Source organism: Pinus tabuliformis, chromosome 2_1 (assembly GCF_031772625.1).
Source record: "Pinus tabuliformis cultivar Carrire ecotype Pingquan chromosome 2_1, CPIR1, whole genome shotgun sequence".
NCBI lineage: Eukaryota > Viridiplantae > Streptophyta > Pinopsida > Pinales > Pinaceae > Pinus > Pinus tabuliformis.
Window position 1 is genome coordinate 874,070,370 of NC_142299.1, and position 18,746 is coordinate 874,089,115.

At 37.4% G+C, this 18,746-nt stretch overlaps 1 protein-coding gene across 2 annotated transcripts in view; it reads right to left on the reverse strand.

The window, feature by feature from the left end:
- LOC149203443 (uncharacterized) overlaps positions 1 to 17,778 on the reverse strand; it is a 47,745-nt gene extending 29,967 nt beyond the window's left edge. For both annotated transcript variants that reach the window (XM_089403437.1, XM_089403436.1), the window contains exon 1: positions 15,367 to 17,778. In XM_089403437.1, the coding sequence (XP_089259563.1) occupies positions 15,378 to 16,919 (1,542 nt within the window). In that variant the 5' untranslated portion in view covers positions 16,920 to 17,778 and the 3' untranslated portion in view covers positions 15,367 to 15,377. The remainder of the gene's footprint in view (positions 1 to 15,366) is intronic.
- Between the last annotated feature and the right edge of the window lie 968 nt (positions 17,779 to 18,746).

Consider the following 18,746-nt stretch of genomic DNA (forward strand, 5'->3'; position numbering starts at 1 on the left):
AATTTTTTTATAAAAATATTTAGATTTTTAATTATTTTTGTATTGGGATTTTGGAGATTTTTAAGATAAAATAATGTTATAATATAAAACTTGGGCAAATAATTTTTAGAAAAAAATAGAAATTGGCAAATATTTTTTTATATGAAAAACATGGAAAATTAGCTTGCCTACTAATATTAGCCCCTAAATTTTTTGCTAATTGATGCCCATTTGCAAGCTCATAGTTATCTTAAAAAGCAAAGTGGCCATTACCACTCTAGCAGGTCAAGCACAAACACAAAAAGCTCACAAGAATGTTAAAATTACACTAATGATGAAAATTGCGTAGCAACAAAAATTATTATTTCTAGAAGGTCAAGCACAAACACAAGAGACTAACAAGAATGTTGAAATTACACTATTGATGAAAACTAAGTAGCAACAAAAGTTACAAAATAGTAGATTGCAAAGTGAATATGATGCTCTTGAAAACATGGTTGTTGATATAATTAGCTATCAAAATATAGCACTCTCAACAGCTCATTTGTCACTAGATTTTCCAAGGAAGAGAAAACAGTTCAAAAAAACATTTTTGATATAGCTAACTATCGCAATATAGCAATCTTAATGGCTTAATTGTCAATAAATTTTCTCAGCAAAATATAGCACTCTTAATGGCTTAATTGTCAATAAATTGTTTGAACAATAAGGAAAGAAAACCAGATAATATGATAATAGAACGAATAAAGCTAAACCAAATAAATTTAACATTAAACTTGTATTGAACTAAACACTTTCTTAACTATTAATTATGTTCAATATTTTTCAAAATTTATAAAAATATGTATATCTTTTCTTTTTAATTTAAAAATAATGTTCTAAAATTTTGAATATAAATTTTAATAATAATCAAAATCATTAAAAGAATATATTTTTAAAATATAATTTCATGTTGAACTGTGAACTTACAACATCTTTGAATATAAAGATAACCGTTTCTATTACAACCGAAAAAATAGTTCGAATTTATGATTGATATAAAACCAATAAAGATAAAAACATTGAAAGAAACACACCTAAAAAAAATCATTCTTACAATTTGGACTTATATGGTTGATTGCGATCAAATGTATAGGTAGTAAAGAATATTGATGGTCCTGGAAATTGAAATATACATTATTGAATATAAAATATGCTTAAAAAGCCAAAATCATATACATTGCTTATTATTTTACTATCCTAACTACATAGTGAATATAAATTTTTAATCATAAGCAAAGCTATAGCAAATATTTCTTAATTTCTAAATTCAAATCATATTCTAAAGCGAGAACTTGATCTAGACGGTTTAATGCAAAAATATTTGTTAATTTCTAAATCCAAATCATATTCTATAACGAGAACGTAATCCAAACGTTTAATGCAAAAAAAAAATAACACTGGGTGTCTGCTACTCATAAACACGCTTGCACATTATAAATGAACCGGTCATGGATTTGTCAGGCACAACCTCAGACAGTTGTCGCCAAATCTCTCTTCAAGACGAACAAGCATTTTATTCTATAGCATTATTTAGCAGTAATACTACTAGTAGTGATAGTGCTTAAACTACTATGAAATCACCATCGATGCATGAAAACACCATGATCTTTGAGAGTTTGAAGTAACTGCAGGCATTCCCCATTAACTTTCTTTAATTATGGGCGAAGTTCATGGGTTTTACCTATTGATTATCTCCTATTGCTCGTAGCTCAAATGTTTCCCAACTAAAAAACTAATTGGAAGAAGCATAAATAGACTTCTATGGGAAGGCCTAAAGGAGGAGAAGAGATAGAGTTATTATAATAAGATTATCCATGACTGAGTCTGATGAATCCCTATGCCTCATGCACTTCCCCAAGCTTCAGGAAACCTTTGTTTCCTTGATTATAGATATTCTCCTTCTTGCTTGAGATATCATAGTGTTGGTTATGGAAAAAGATTTTTGAAGGCTGGGATAGGACGAATCTGAAGGACAGTTCCGCTTGGAGCCAGAAGAAGAAGACTTAGGTGAATTCTCTCCATGTTATTTATAGCTTACTGCAATAAAAGAAATGTTGTCTTGTTTCCGAAATTAAATTTGTTTATGCATCAAATTATGTTGTAATTCATATATGAATGTTGTTTTGATGTATGATCAATCATTTGTTTATATGGTATAAAGTCAAATTTCGTGAATATACTTTACTTTTATACTGCTATGTATGTTCGAATTGAATGATTTTCAAGTTTGAAGAACATTGGGAGTTACAGAGGGTCTGAACCCTGTGGAACTACTCAAATGAAGGAAATCTGGGTACGATCACTCTTACGTAGTTTGATTATATAAGCATTTTTCCTAAGTTGTATGAGTGTTTCTTGTTGTAGTTTGCTTATGCTCTGTTGGGGTTATAACCCAAACCCCTAGGGTACTTATTCTCGAAACAGTCTCACCCGAAGCAGTATTGGGGGATGCTTGAACCAAGTTTCTACATCCAGAGATAGTGTGATAAGTGGTTATAGCTCATATCCACCTTCGCGCAACTCGGTATCATTCTATGGCCTGACACTGTAACTCTAAGGGAATGGACTCTAGACATTCGTGAAGGTCTGTGATCAGAATTTATACACCCTAAAGAAACAGTCTAACTACCTTCGCGCACTAAGTAATAACCCTAGATCTGCCTTCACGTAGATCTATCCGATTCATCAGAAATCACAATAGAATTAGCCCTTAACTTTGCGAACATAGATAATTACTTAAGACATGCATAAATATGATAGGTTCATTAGATTCATGCAACATTTTCACATTTTTCCATAGAAAACATATTATAAAGCGATAGATCATAACATAAACAGAATTGACAATAATACTCAAATGCACAATATTTCTTCAAAATTAGTCTTTATTAAGCTTCAATGTTCAAATTACATACTTCTTTACCCTACGCACTCAGCTATAGGGGTCCGCGCACTCAACTGTGGACTTACCAAGGCCTCCTGCGCACTCGGCTGCAGGAGCCTTCTCATTTTGCCTAAGTACAGGAAGTCGAGCCTTCCTGCCTTAGCACTTACAGAAAATAGATCTCTATCTTGCCTTACTTTCTCTTAGCTACCTCATAGACTCGCTATGACTCAACTATATATAGCTTTCTTCAATACAATAACCATGGTATGCAGACGATGGGTGAGTTTCAAAAATAACATATTTACTTATCCATACAAGGGGCTAAAACCCCTTTGACTCCTATTTAGCTGTGCTCTTCGCATCCACATTTCGCGGAGACTTTACATCTTTTACAAAAATTGGATTAACTAACCCCACAAATGACCCTAGGGACCCTACCCAACAGTTGGATGGGCCTTATAGGCTTGCAAAGAATGAGCCCTATAAGCTACAAATTTAAAGGACGTGAAGTTTAGCAAAGCAAAAAAGATTGAACTTTTTTTGGAACAAAAGTCTACGTGGTTTTTACAATTAAATTTATCAAATAAAACTCTTGTGTGAAGGTCACTAGGTGCATCCATCATTACAAAACATATTCAAAATAGATAAACAACTTCCAAATGGAGTTGTCATCACACATTTTTATCATTCAAATTCACAAGTAGTGGTGAGAGTGTGAATAATCATTTTTTATCTCCTTTGTGTGGGTATTGGCAAAGACCACTAGCAATCAATAATTGTCATTACAGACTTGACACTTGTAATCAAGTGTATTCACCAATTTTTTGTTAAAAGATGCAGTTCTTCTATATGTTAAACACACAATTGAATATTTCATAAGAGCACTCAATTTAATTCAAGAAGGCCAAGTTATATAGGGTTCCTAAAATGTTAAACGTACAACTGGTTAAATTGCATGTTATCAGTCAAGTTCAATGGATGGAAGAGATGTTTGTCATTTTGCACACAATGGATTCAATGTGGACGTGAAATAAACCACCTCCCCTCATAACCCTTAATATATGTGGGATCATGGCCAAGAATTTTGATGTGCTGTAGGTGTTTATTCTTCATTTGCAATCCTAGAATTTCATGTGCTTGGAACTTCTTCACATGCCTGAAAAGTTCAAAGTATTATTTATTTCATTTTCTCATAAGAATTTGGTGTGGGAAAAGGTTATTGGTTGGTTATATTATTGTGAGGCTTCACCAATCCTTTTTGAGCATCATTAACAAAGGGGATGGTAGCCAAGTTCTATACTCCATTGTAGGAAGGTCAAAATGTTCAAGTGTTTAGTCTAGTAGTGTGTTGGCTTTGGGTCTATGTGCAATTTTCTATTTTATCACATCTAAAGTTAATTTGAAAAATCAAGGAGTGGTATGAGGACAGTGGATATAAAGCACTTGGTTGGAGCTACTAATGCCTCACAAGTATATGTAGGTTGTTGCCAAGGAAATTTTTATGGAAGTTTATCTTAAAATTTAGAAATCTTGCATAATTTTACTAGTCTCTAATACGCAAATTGTAAAATGTTTGATGATTTTTTTATAAAAATATTTAGACTTTTAATTATTTTTAGATTGGAATTTTGGAGCTTTTTAAGATAAAATTAGGCTGATTAAAAAAAAACGGCTCCGAAAACGATTTCCAGATGAAAAAGTTACGGCTTTTTGAAAAAAAATTGTTGAAGATGCCAACGAAGTATGTGAATGTGCATAAGTGAATGATAATGTTATATTTAAACCCCCCCTGCCCCCCCACCCTTCCAAACTTAATCTAATTATCTCACCTTCAAAAAAAAAAAAATGCGACCCACTTTTATAAATAAGTGAAAGTCACTTTTACAATGGTACTTTATGAGCTACCCACTAAATTGTAACTTAAATCAAAGATAAAGAGGCTTTAGAATTATAAGTGACTCACTTTTTATAATGGGTGAGAACACTTTTACATAAAATAATTTTAAAACATAAGTTACATGTGCTTTTTGAAAGAGTAACTCAACAAAAAGAAAGACTTGAACTCAAGACCTCTATTCTCATAAAGTAACTTTGGACCAAGTGAACTAGTTTAAAATATTAGTAATTTTTGAAAAGAGGAAGGGTTTTTTTTTAGTCACTGAAGCTTTGGGGTGTGTGCTTACTTGAAAAAGTTCTTTTGCCTACAAAACAAAAAACTACACAACCCAACACTGACATACAAAAAAAACCAAACCTTGTGGCTTGAAGTTAGCTTTTGCTGGAAACTAAATATTTTCCTTGATGTTTTTATTCCGAGATCACACTAAGGTGCGACGAAAAAGAACATACGCATGAGAAAAATCCTTCATTTCTGTTTCTGGTTTGCCCAGATCGCACAGAGTCGCAGGGCAAAGAGCATATGCAAAAATGAAAGGTATAGATCCGATAATAAAAAAAAGAGAGATAAATAAACCAAAATAAACAAAGAGATAAATAACTAAAACCGCAAATAAAGATTGTATACCTCCAAATCTCAAAAATGACATAAGTAGGCTACTAGAAACCTTTTTGCGTGAAACGAAAGGGGTTCCTCACTAGAACAGATGCTCCTAACACAACAGAGCAGTACTCTCAACCCGAAAACAACCAGAAACAATAGATCTAGGAAACGACAGTCGAATGCAGTTGTACCGACTTCGGATTTGGATCACCAATGGATGCGGCCTTCAAATAGCTTTGATACCATGTAGGGATTTACAGGGTAAGTTCCTCAAATAGAACACCAAAGGACACCGTTCACAAACAGATCACATATCAATAAACTAGTATTCTTAACGTGGCTAAAACCCTCAAAGAGAGAAAGAGCCCACGACCTGAGCCAACGCGGCCACTTCAGGCAATTTATTAATAAAAGAAAGAAAATTTACATAAGTTTCTCTCATGAACAGTCACCCTACAAATCACCCTCCATGCTCTTTAAATAGAGATCATGGACTAATCAGGTGTTAAGCCACAGATCAAGTGTCGGTGATACCGAGGAGAGAATGAACCCTCAGATCAGTTCATGTCTAGAACATATCGTGATCGTCAGATTGTAAGTTACAAATGTACATAGTAAAGAAACACACTTTACCTAACTCTACACTAGACCAAGTTATACTTAAGGAAATTCATCCTTTCGAGAAGGCTTCCCCATCCTTTGGCAAGCATCGTACGCCTTGCAGTATGCCTTCGAATCCTTGTGTAATGTCGACCACCATAACCTAGTGCACAAAATCTTCTGCGCGGTCGTTTTCCCTGCATAGTGACCTCCTACCACTCCCCCATGGGCTTCAGCTAAGATACTAGCTCATTCAAACTCTGGAACATACTTTCGCAGTATCTCATACATTCTCATCTTATACAAGTGACCCACAATCACTAAAAATCCACAGCGCGAACTACTAACTCCTTCTTTTATTGAATGGAATAACCTTCCGAGGTTGTTCCCGTTGTTAAAAATTGAACGGTATCAGTAAAATGATCATCCGTGACACGCATCGCAAAGAGCTGCGCGTCCGAGAGTCCTTCCTCCAAACTACTTGGTTCCTCACCTATTTCAATCCGTAGTAGATGGTCTGCACCTGAATTCAGCCTTTGAGGCTTCACAATCACTTCAAAATCATACTCCTTAAATAATAGTAACCATCGGCATATCTTTCCCCCCAACACATGCTTATTGACCAGATACTTTAGCGCAAGTGATTTGTATACATTTTAAAGTGTCCACCTAACAAATAATGCCTAAACTTCTACAACATGTAGGCCATCGCCAACTCTTCGCGCTTTGTAATGGAGCAATTCTTCTCAGCTTTGGATAACTTTCTTCTTGCGAAAGCTATCGGATGATCAATCTCTCCTTCACCCACCTATGTTAATATTGCTCCTAGCGCAATACAAAATGCATCTACATGCACATGGAACTCTTTCTTCTAGTTCAGGATCACCAAAATAGGCGTTGTCACCTTTTTTTACTGCAAGGTATCCACGTTGCACTGACAGTCTTCATCATAACAAAACATCACATCTTTCTTTAACAATTTCTCTATCGGCGCGATTATCTGGGCATACGCCTTGATAAACTTCCCATAATACCTAGAGTGTCCCAATGTGGCACGCAGTTGTTTCATATTCCTAGGAGCCTCCAAATTCACAATTACAGCGATCTTAGCGGGGTCCACTGTCAATCCTTGCTTACATACAACATGGACGGGAAAAATTCCAAAGAGCACACAGAATATGCACTTCTTCAAGTTCAGCATAATCTGATACCTTCGACAGGTATCGAGGATAAGGTGCAAACTCGCAACATGGCGCCTCAGTAATCCAAACACAGTCCAATCGTCAAAATATACCTCCAAGAATTTATGAATAAACTCTTTGAATGTCACGATCACTACCTAAGAAAATATTGCAAGCTTGTTCTTTAATCTGAATGGCATAACTGTATATTGAAAGCAACCCCACTTGGTGCGAAGGTTGTTTTTCTTCGATCTTTTGGCCCGATCTTTGTTTGATGATATCCCGAAAATCCATCAGTGAACGAATACATTTCCTGTCCACCAACATTTTCTAACACTTCATCAGTAAACGATATTGGAAACGGATCATGCACAAATGCATCATTCAGCTCCCGCAGATCTACGCATATGCGAATTTCACCTTTCTGTTTCTTTTCTTGGACATCATTGGGCTTACCCAATCTGATTCCTCTACCAACTCAATAATACCGACATCCAGCATCTTATCTAGTTCTTGACGCACCTTCTCTTTATATTTTGGATTCCACCGATAAGGCCGCTGCTTAACAGGCTTCGTATTAGGCTTCAATGTGATCTTCATAACACCTAAATCTCTAATGATCCCTTTCAAATTTGAAAACTTCACTAGGAATAAATCTGGTACTCGTGCAGCAGCTCAACTACCTTATCAACCATATCTTCGTCCCAATAGTCTCTTATCTTCGTGAACTTAGGTTCTTCTTCAGATCTAATGTTTACTTGTCGAGTTCTCAATGGCTCTGATACATCCGAGTTCGTCACCTTCGATCCTTCGACTTCATGTTGTCCTTCTATTTCTAGAATATGGTAATATTCCGCAGATCATCTTCGTCTTCTTCAGCAGTCACATTGTAACATTCCAACACATGGCACAGTTGTGTACTCCAATCTAGCTGAGCCCATTGTATTGATTCCTTCCGTGTTCTGAATATAACTACTTTTATCTCTTGTATCACCTCATCAATGCTCTCAAACCCATCCTCAAAGCTAAAAGTTAATATAAAAATCTCCCTTAAGATGTCCCACTCAGTTGTTCCATGGCGAAGATCCATCTCCAAATACCAGTTCATTGGGATTGCATCTAGGGTGTGACAAAAAATGTGCACCCACTCTGGTTGTGGTTCTGTTCCCCAGGCCTTAGTCCATCATGCCAAATGATCGTGTGAATCATCCTTCCCACTGTTTTTTCTATCATTCGCGTATTAGCATACACAAATCGTAATTTCATTCGTCTATATTCTTTCCATCCAGCAAAGTTCTCCTTATGCATACCCCACCAACGGGTAGGCGTAGCGCGCAACACCAACTACAGTGCATGGAATCGATGCTCTTCTGGTACTTCCCTTTCAAATCCATCTGAAACCAGTTCCACATCAATCAAACCATCCTAATGCAGAAGGTTTCTTACCTTATTCGAGACACACCTCAACGATTTGGTCATTATATTGAAGCAGAGCGTGAATATTTCATGTAAGCGATTATGCCACTGTTCAAGCTCTTCATCCGAATCTGAGGTGCAGGAGCTATCCCTATCCCACGCAATTCATCCATTGGCTGTAGGATTGATCCAATCCTCATCTCACGCTGTTATCTTGTATATATGATCTAGATCATCATCACTTTCTACATAGTCGCGAATAGGTCCAGTATAACGTGCTCCTTCTGCAGGGTCTAGTGGCACTACAACTCTGAGCGACTTCTTTTCAAATGTCATCTTCCACTTTTTTAAGTTGATTACCCCGTTCATATCAATAGCCCAGTCAATTCCTAATAACGCAAGGTAAGATTTATTGTCATCCACTATTTCAATGAACTCAAATCAGTCAGTGCGCTTGCACCCTCAATGTCCACCATTACACCATATAAGTTCCCCATAGGGATATTCTTCTGCTAATTTTCCATGCGCAACTGAATAAGAGGCCACTGCAGCGTAGGTCTCCCCATCCTTTCCCATGTCTGCTTAGGTAGGACATTCGAATCCAAGATTACCTGGTCCATTTCGTATTCTCCTATTTGCGCAGTTAGTCTCATCTCGTGCCCTGTTCGCGTCTTATGCTTACTAATCTTTCTTACTATGCACTGTTCAACGAGAGCCTTTTCTTTATTTACACACTTGTCTATTAACTCTTGCAATCTTTCTACTACTTTCTGATCGCACAATAACTTCATACAAGTCTTCAGGAAAGTAGCGAATATTGAAGGATCTAATTCTTGTGTCACACTAGTTTCTGGCATTTTCTCCTGACTTCTTGAGGTGGAGGCCTCAGCGAAGTTCTTCTTTACTTTCATGAAGGTATCCTTAGCACGATTAAGATCAAATCTACTTCCTTCTCAACATCCTTGTGCACCCATCCGTCTTCCTTGGGCTGCTTACCTTTATCTGCACCAGTCACCATGCCACTTCTTAGCACGATATTTATGCTCTAATCTCCTTCACGAGGCTCGGTCCTCATCATTTGAATGTTCTGTGTAGGTTGTTGGGGTTGCTCCTTTTCTTGCATCTTTGTCATGAGGACTAGACATTCCTCTATGACATGGTCAAACTATCGACAATATGGACACGAGGGATGTGTGGGGTTTGTACAATTTCGCGCGAAGTTCCCTGCTTCGCCACAGTTATAGCAGATTACCTACCCACGCCCTCAACCTGGTCTAGCACCGCTTCCTCATCCTCAGCCTTGGAATCCTCCATATGCTACTCATGCACCTTGATCCTGATGTTGGTTCTCTAACTGCATCCTTTAGGTAGGGGTTCTATCCATCATCAGCTCATAACTCCTACAATGGTGTTCATTGTGTCCTACAGACTTACAAAAACTGCAAAACAATTGTTGAAGGGTTTGTACAAATTTTTTCAATAAATGGCAGTTATCAGTATCATGTTATCTTTTAACCTGACAGATAGAGCACCATAACGCAATACTCATCCCAACATTATTCTCTAGTTTCAGGGGAACAGGGCTTCCCCCTATAGTTATTATAGACCGAGCAATGATCCTTATCATGTCCATGGCTCTTACACTTCAGACACCAGACCTCATCGTGCACCTCTGACTAAGCTTCCTTTCCTTTCTTCAAGCTCTGCAACTCCAAGTGCAAACTTTCTAGTTGTGAATGAATCTGTTTCACTCTCAGGTTCGTATCATGTATAGACGAGACATCTAACTTCATCGCAATCTCCAAGGCTTCCACTTGCGTTGCTATCTTCTGTTGTGACAGAGGTACTCTTAAATGTGGCAAGAGTGACGTTATAAACCAGTCATGATGTTGGGAATCTATGATTACCATATTGGCCAGCCTAATCAAACACTTCAACCTCTGATCAAAGTTCCAAGGTGTCTCATCTATCTTCTGTTGGATTTCCTTAAATTCAATTACCGACTATGCCTCTGACTTAGGCTTATTGAACTCTCGGTTCAGAGCTAACTGGGTATCTGCCAACGTCGTGTTGGGGTTATCAATTGCAATACTTGATATACCATGTTAATGTGCAATCCTGTAAGGTTGTAACTAGCTGCGCTTTCTTAATATTATCATCTGTAATCTGTTGTGTTGTCCAAACAGCTCCTACGACAAACCAAAACTGTTTGGGATCTTCGCTCCCTGTTCCTTTAAAAATCGGCATCTTCATTGCGTTCACCATGTTGAATGGTGGAAATGGAGGTGGAGGGGGTGAAGGCATAGGTGTATGAGGTGGAGGTGGAGGTGGGGGTGGAGTGGATGGATGAGGTATCCTCGGAATACCCTGTGTAATTAACTGAACTACACTTCGCGGCATAGTCAACACCGTTCCTTCGTCGTCGCTTGAAGGGGGTTCAATGAGCGAACTATATTCTGAGTTGGATCCTTTGTTTCTTCTAAAGAATCTCCCGCTTTGTGTAGCCCCAAACATCAAGGTAACAACATAACCCTCTTTTCACATAACAGTATTTTAATCGCAGTATTTAGTGACTTCAGATACTTACCTCACGGTCGTTTAAAGAGCCTTCATTTTTTCTATAACTGATATTCCTATCGATAGCGAAATAAGTCACAAAGCTTCCCAATGTGCAATCAATCCAGTGATCCACAGCCCGTGCGATATTGCTTTCTGATGCCTCCAGACGTTGCACCAACTCAGGACTCCACACTATAGGACCATTAAGCCTCCACATCCCTTGACTATAAGCGAATTTAGACAACCACTCATGTAGTTCTTTAGGGAAGAAATAGAAGAACGTGTCAGTCTCATCTATGTAAGAAAATCTCTGCAACCACTACTCCTTGGACAATTTAGGGCTCCTGTTCCCTTGAGCTGCGAACGCGTGCACGTCTCGATCAATCCACTTGTCAATCTCTTTCTTCATAGGGAACCATTTATCGCACATCTCTTAGATAGATCCCGACCTCGGGAATGGAACCATTTGTTTGCTTAAGGGGGCCTAACCCAAGTTTAAAGTTGTTCGCGCCAACCAACAAAACCCTAACTGCTGACCCTTTAAGCAACAACTTGCATAGCGCAAGCTGTAGTCTCACCCGAAGCAGTATTGGGGGATGCTAGAACCAGGTTTCTCCATCCAGAGACAGTGTGATAAGTGGTTATAGCTCAGATCCGCCTTCGCACAGCTCGGTATCATTCTATGGCCTGACACTGTAACTCTAAGGGAATGGATTCTAGACATTCGTGAAGGCCTGTGATCAGCATTTATACACCGTAAAGAAGCAATCTAACTGCCTTCACGCACCAAGTAATAACCTTAGATCTACCTTCGTGTAGATCTATCTGATTCATCAGAAATCACAATAGAATTAGCCCTTAAATTTGTGAACACATATAATTACTTAAGACATGCATAAATATGATAGATTCATTAGATTCACGCAACATTTATACATTTTTCCATAGAAAACATATTATAAAGCGATAGATCATAACATAAACAGAATTGACAATAATACTCAGATGCACAATATTTCTTCAAAATCAGTCTTTATTAAGCTTCAACGTTCAGATTACAGACTTCTTTACCCTGCGCACTCAGCTACAGGGGTCCGTGCACTCAGCTGCAGACTTACCAAGGCCTCCTGCACACTCAGCTGCAGGAGCCTTCCCCTTTCGCCTAAGTACAGGAAGCAAAGCCTTCCTGCCTTAGCACTTAACCAAAATAAATCTCTATCTTGGCTTACTTTCTCTTAGCTACCTCTTAGACTCACTATGACTCAACTATATATAACTTTCTTCAATACAATACCATGGTCTGCGGACCATGGGTGAGTTTCAAAACCAACCTATTTACTTATCCAAACAAGGGGCTAAAAACCCTTTGACTCCTATCTAGTTGCGCGCTCCGCATCCACATTTCGCGAAGACTTTACATCTTTTACAAAAAATTTACAAAATTTGGGTTAACTAACCCCAAAAATGACCCTAGGGACCCTATCCAACAGTTGGATGGGCCCTATAGGCTTGCAAAGAATGAGCCCTATAGGCTACAAATTTGAAGGACGTGAAGTTTAGCAAAAGAAAAAATGATTGAACTTTTTTTGGAACAAAAGTCTACATAGTTTTTACAATTAAATTTATCAAATAAAACTCTTGTTCGGAGGTCACTAGGTGCATCCATCATTACAAAACATATTCAAAATAGATCAACAACTTCCAAATGGAGTTGTCATCACACACTTTTATCATTCAAATTCACAAGTAGTGGTGAGAGTGTGAATACTCATTTTTTATCTCCTTTGTGTGGGGATTGGCAAAGACCACTAGCAATTAATAATTGTCATTAGAGACTTTACACTTGTAATCAAGTGTATTCATAAGAAGGCCAAGTTATCTAGGGTTCCATATATATTAAACATACAGTTGGTTAAATTGCATGTTTTCAATCAAGTTCAATGGATGGAGGAGATGTTTGTGTCATTTTGCACACAATGGATTCAATGGGGAGTTGAAATAAACCACCTCCCCTCATAATCCTTAATGTATGTGGTATCATGGCCAAGAAGTTTGATGTGCTTTAGGTGTTTATTCTTCATTTGTAATCTTAGAATTTCATGTGCTTGGAACTTCTTCACATGCCTGAAAAGTTCAAAGTATTATTTATTTCATTTTCTCATAAGAATTTGGTGTGGGAAATGGTTATTGGTTGGTTATATTATTGTGAGGCTTCACCAATCCTTTTTGAGCATCATTAACAGAGGGGATAGTAGCCAAGTTCTATACTCCACTTTTGGCTTTGGGTCTATGTGCAATCTTCTATTTTAGCACATCTAAAGTTAATTTGAAAAATCAAGGAGTGGTAGGAGGACAGTAGATATAAAGCACTTGGTTGGAGCTACTAATGGCTAACAAGTATATGCAGGTTGTTGCCAAGGAAATTTTTATGGAAGTTTATCTTAAAGTTTAAAAATCTTGCAGAATTTTACTAGTCCCTAATACGCAAATTGTAAAATGTTTGATGATTTTTTTTATAAAAATATTTAAATTTTTAATTATTTTTATATTGGGATTTTGGAGATTTTTAAGATAAAATAATGTTATAGAAAAAAATGGAAATTGGCAAAAAAAATTTATAGGAAAAAACATGAAAAATTAGCGCACCTACTAATATTAGCCCCTAAATTTTTCGTTAATTGTTGCCCATTTGCAAGCTCATGGTTATCTTAAAAAGCAAAGTGGCCATTACTACTCTAGCAGGTCAAACACAAAAATCTCACAAAAATGTTAAAATTATACTAATGATGAAAATTGTGTAGCAACAAAAATTATTATTTCTAGCAGGTCAAGCACAAACACAAGAGACTAACAAGAATGTTGAAATTACACTATTGAAATTACACTATTGATGAAAACTGAAAACTGTAGCAACAAAAGTTACAAAATGGTAGATTGCAAAGTGAATATGATGTTCTTGAAAACATGGCTGTTGATATAATTAGCTATCAAAATATAACACTCTCAACAGCTCATTTGTCACTAGATTTTTCAAGGAAGAGAAAACAGTTCAAAAAAACATTGTTAATATAGTTAACTATAGCAATATAGCAATCTTAATGGCTTAATTGTCAATAAATTTTCTCAGCAAAATATAGCACTCTTAATGGTTTAATTGTCAATAAATTTTTTGAACAATAAGGAAAGAAAACCAGTTAATATGATAATAGAACTAATAAAGCTAACCCAAAAAAATTTAACATTAAACTTGTTCTGAACTAAACACTCTCGTAACTATTAATTATGTTCGATATTTTTCAAAATTTATAAAAATATGTACATCTTTTTTTTAATTTAAAAATGATGTTATAAAATTTTGAATATAAATTTTAATAATAATAAAAATTATTGAAAGAATTATTAGTAGAGCTTAGACTTCTGTGATCCATATCAAGTTTTTTTTGGACGAAGATCACATGAAACATCATTTGTCGACGTTTCGAACCAACCAGTGTGGTTCATCATCAAGACAAGTTAAACTGTATGTTGAACTGTGAACTTACAAAATCTTTGAATATAAAGATAACCGTTTCGATTACCGCCCAAAAAATAGTTCGAATTTATGATTGATACAAAACCAATAAAGATAAAAACACTAAAAGAAACACACCATAAGTGAAATATAAAAATACTAAAAAAAAATCATTCTTACATTTTGGACTTAATGGTTGATTGCGATCAAATGTATAGGTAGTAAAGAATATTGATGGTCCTGGAAATTGGAATATACATTATTGAATATAAAATGCTTAAAAAGCCAAAATCATATACGTTGCTTATTATTTTACTATGCCAACTACATAGTGAATATAAATTTTTAATCATAAGCAATGCTATAGCAAATATTTCTTAATTTCTAAATTCAAATCATATTCTAAAGCACGAACTTGATCCAGACAGTTTAATGCAAAAATATTTGTTAATTTCTAAATCCAAAGCATATTCTATAACGAGAACTTAATCCAGACGGTTTAATGCAAAAAAAAAAAAAAAAACTGGGTGTCTGCTACTCATATAGACGCTTGCACATTATAAATGAACCGGCCATGGATTTGTCAGGCACAACCTCAGACAGCTGCCGCCAAATCTCTCTTCAAGACGAACAAGCATTTTATTCTATAGCATTATTTAGTAGTAATAATAGTAGTAGTGATAGTGCTTACCTGCTATTCAATCACCATCGATGCACGAAAATACCATGATCTCTGAGAGTCCGAAGGAACTGCAGGCATTCCCCATTAACTTCTTCAAGTAAGCGGCCATCTTTGTAGTCGTCCTGGAAAGAAGACGAAGAAGAACACTGCAGGAAGAGGTCGTCAATGAGACACATAAACCCTGTTCCGCTCTCATTAATCAATTCTCTGATCATCTCTTTGGTCACATGTTCGAATCCCATCTTCATAACCACAAAATCATCATCGCTAACACCCATCTCACTCAGCCATCCTGCAATGTCCGGGCCTGCTGTACCAGATTCACTGCTGCTTCTCAGCCTGGCATCATCATCCACGACCTGTTTTATTGAATTCAGTGATCCAGGTGGCAGAGACTTGAATCCAGGAGAATTACCAGTAAGGACATAGATATCGAAACTTTGGTTTTGCTTTGGGTAAGAAGCCCTGAACCACCCTGAATCTGCTTCTGTAGTGTTGGCGTTGTTGTTGCCCCCAATTTCTACATAAATATGGCGTTTATAGGCGCTGATGTCTTTCACATTGGGCAAGTATTTGGCATTGCTGTGGTCCATTGTCAAGGGTTCTGCAAGCTTAACTAAGCTCCTGTTCTGCTTAGGGCATGAATATTCCTGTACCAATCCCAGTGCCTTAGAATTGCCGAAAGTTCGCTTGCGAAGAACAATTACGGTTGCGTCCTGGCCATTAGGCGGCCCGACCCGAGTCACATGAATGACATCCGAGTTTCTGAAGAGGGCTACCACGGGACTTATCGAGTAGAAGGGGTTCATGGCATTGCCCACATTTAATCGCCGCGGCGAGACCAGCATCACTGCCACACCTCCTGTCTTAAGCGTGCGCTCGACCTCGGAGGCGAGCAGTGCGGGAACCAGGGCTCGATCGAACGACCCCGAGAATACCAAGTCGAATGAATCATGAGCAAAGGGAAGACGGTTAATATCGCCCTTTCTCACCAGCGGCGCGAACGACTTGCGATCGATTCCTATTGCGTCTGGCAGGCCGTTTTCCCGCAGCGCCAGCACTGGTTGCCCCGAGCCAGCCCCAACGCAGAGCGCTTTGAGCCCGGGACGAAGGAAACCCCGCTCGCTAAGCTTCTGAAAGATCGCGGAGTAAAATTCCACCTCCTGTCTCCACGCCTTGCTTGCCCAGATCTTCTTTGGGGCGTGGGATTCGATCCCTACACGCACAGAGGGTCTGGGTTTGTAGAGGGAATCAGTCTTGGAGACCTCGGGGTGTTTGGTGTTGTCGGAGAAGGAAAGAAATGAGATCCTCCGGAACGGCAAGTTTGGGTTGCTCCTGAAATTAACGATGCAGTAATCCGGATAGTCCGAGAGGTCACATGGCGAAGGATCTTGGAATACGTAAAGAACTGGCATTACGGCCAGGGCCATTGCAAAGCAAATTGACCGGACCACGATCCTATTCCCCATGGAGCCGTACAAAAGTTCCAGCTTTATCAGTTTTGCGGCCATCGCGCCTCTGATGTGATCAGATCGAGAGCTAAGGCAGTGGAAGAAGGACATATCTAGCGAACTGTGGCCTTATTTTGCCATTTTTTATCACTCAGGATGTCAGATTTCTTTTTCTTTAAAAACACGTCCAGGATTTGAGATTTTTCAAACTCAGATCGTTTCTCGTTGGGAAACGTTGCGGTCATTTGCTGAACAATAAAGATCGAGCAAAGGAAAGAAAAGGAGATTTACCAGCGGGGAAGCGGAGACGGGATCTATCGCGTGCAAAATCTGGCGGCAGTGTGGTTTCCACCCACCATGAGCCCGTGTGTGCTTTTCATTCCAAACAAAAGCTTCATCTGTAAATGCCTCGGAGGCCTTTCTGGCCCACTGCCCGCCATTGTAGAGCTTAACGTATAGGCATATTTCATCAAATAAAATAGACAAACAGCTGAAGAGCTCCCCTCAACACAAATCTTAGATCTGCTACATAAATGGAAGCGGCGCTCCTCTATTTCTTCATCATGGTGCACGCCTTGCTAGTCGAGCAGTCCCCAGGATTTAAACCAGAGCCGAGGATACATGCTCAGAGGAGTATAATTTATTTATGACGTCAATTTTTAAGGGAATCCTCGTGGTTTTGTGCCTTTTTCAGGAACCCATTATTTGATTCAAAAGTAAAGGTTGCAGAGCGCCTGAAGTTCGATGTACCTTGTTTATCATTTGTGTATGAGGAAGATTATTACATTTGGGATAAAGCCTGGAAGTAGGGTCCCAATGGCATCTGGTAGATGGAGGATAAAGCAGCCCTAATGAATTATTGTCCATAGAGAAACTGCCACCTATATCCGGACCTGCAAACCCCACTGTGTATGGTTGGGCACCGTACTGAGCAGAGACGGGACAATTTTCTGAAAGGAAGAGTTAGGGTCCACGCCAAAACTGAATAGCAGCAGCACATGAACCTTTCCCTCCATTATTTGAGTGACCCAAATCTGATGATTGACAGCGAAGAACATGAAATTATGCGTGACAGAGATGTGTTCGTGAAGATAATGAAAAACGGCCATGAAATTGAAAATTCGTCGAAAACATAAAATTACGCGTGACAAAGATGTGTTCGTAAAGATAATGAAAAACGGCCATTGAATTGAAAATTCCTCACTCTTATAGCGAAAGATTGCCTAATATGCTGTGAGATGTCGACGGTGCACCGGCAATATTTATATTTATGACATGTGATGTTGATGGCAACGGTGGTGTAATGTTTAAATATTATGTTTATTATGTGATGTTGGATGGTCACGGTGGTGTACGACGGGGTAAAACTTCTAAGCCGGATTTATTTAGATTATATTTATATATATATGAGTGTAAATATATATTATATTTATTGGATAGAACAAAAAAATTTCAAGAATAAAATATTGTGTGTAATTTTGACAATCTTATCCTCAATCTCTTTCCATATTTAAACATGAAATTTAATGGAGACTAACGCCAAAAAACCAATTCAGCGACATCTTATAGATAGATTATAATTTATTTATTATCAATTATAAATTAAGTGATAATAGATCAAAGTTTCTTTAATTGATATTGTTATTTTGATTTATTTTATATAAGATTTAATATTGTGAATTATTTTCTTTCATAAATAAGGATACCATTATGTTTAAAAATTAAGTGATAATAGATAAAAGTTTATTTAATTAATATTGTTATTTTGATTTATTTTATATAAGATTTAATATTGTGAATTATTTTCTTTCATAAATAAGGATACCATTATGTTTAATGTAATGATAAAAAATTACATAGAAGTGTATTAAGTTTTTATTTTTATAATTTTATGTTAATTAAGTATATTATTTTTCTAGTTTATCGGGTATATATTAG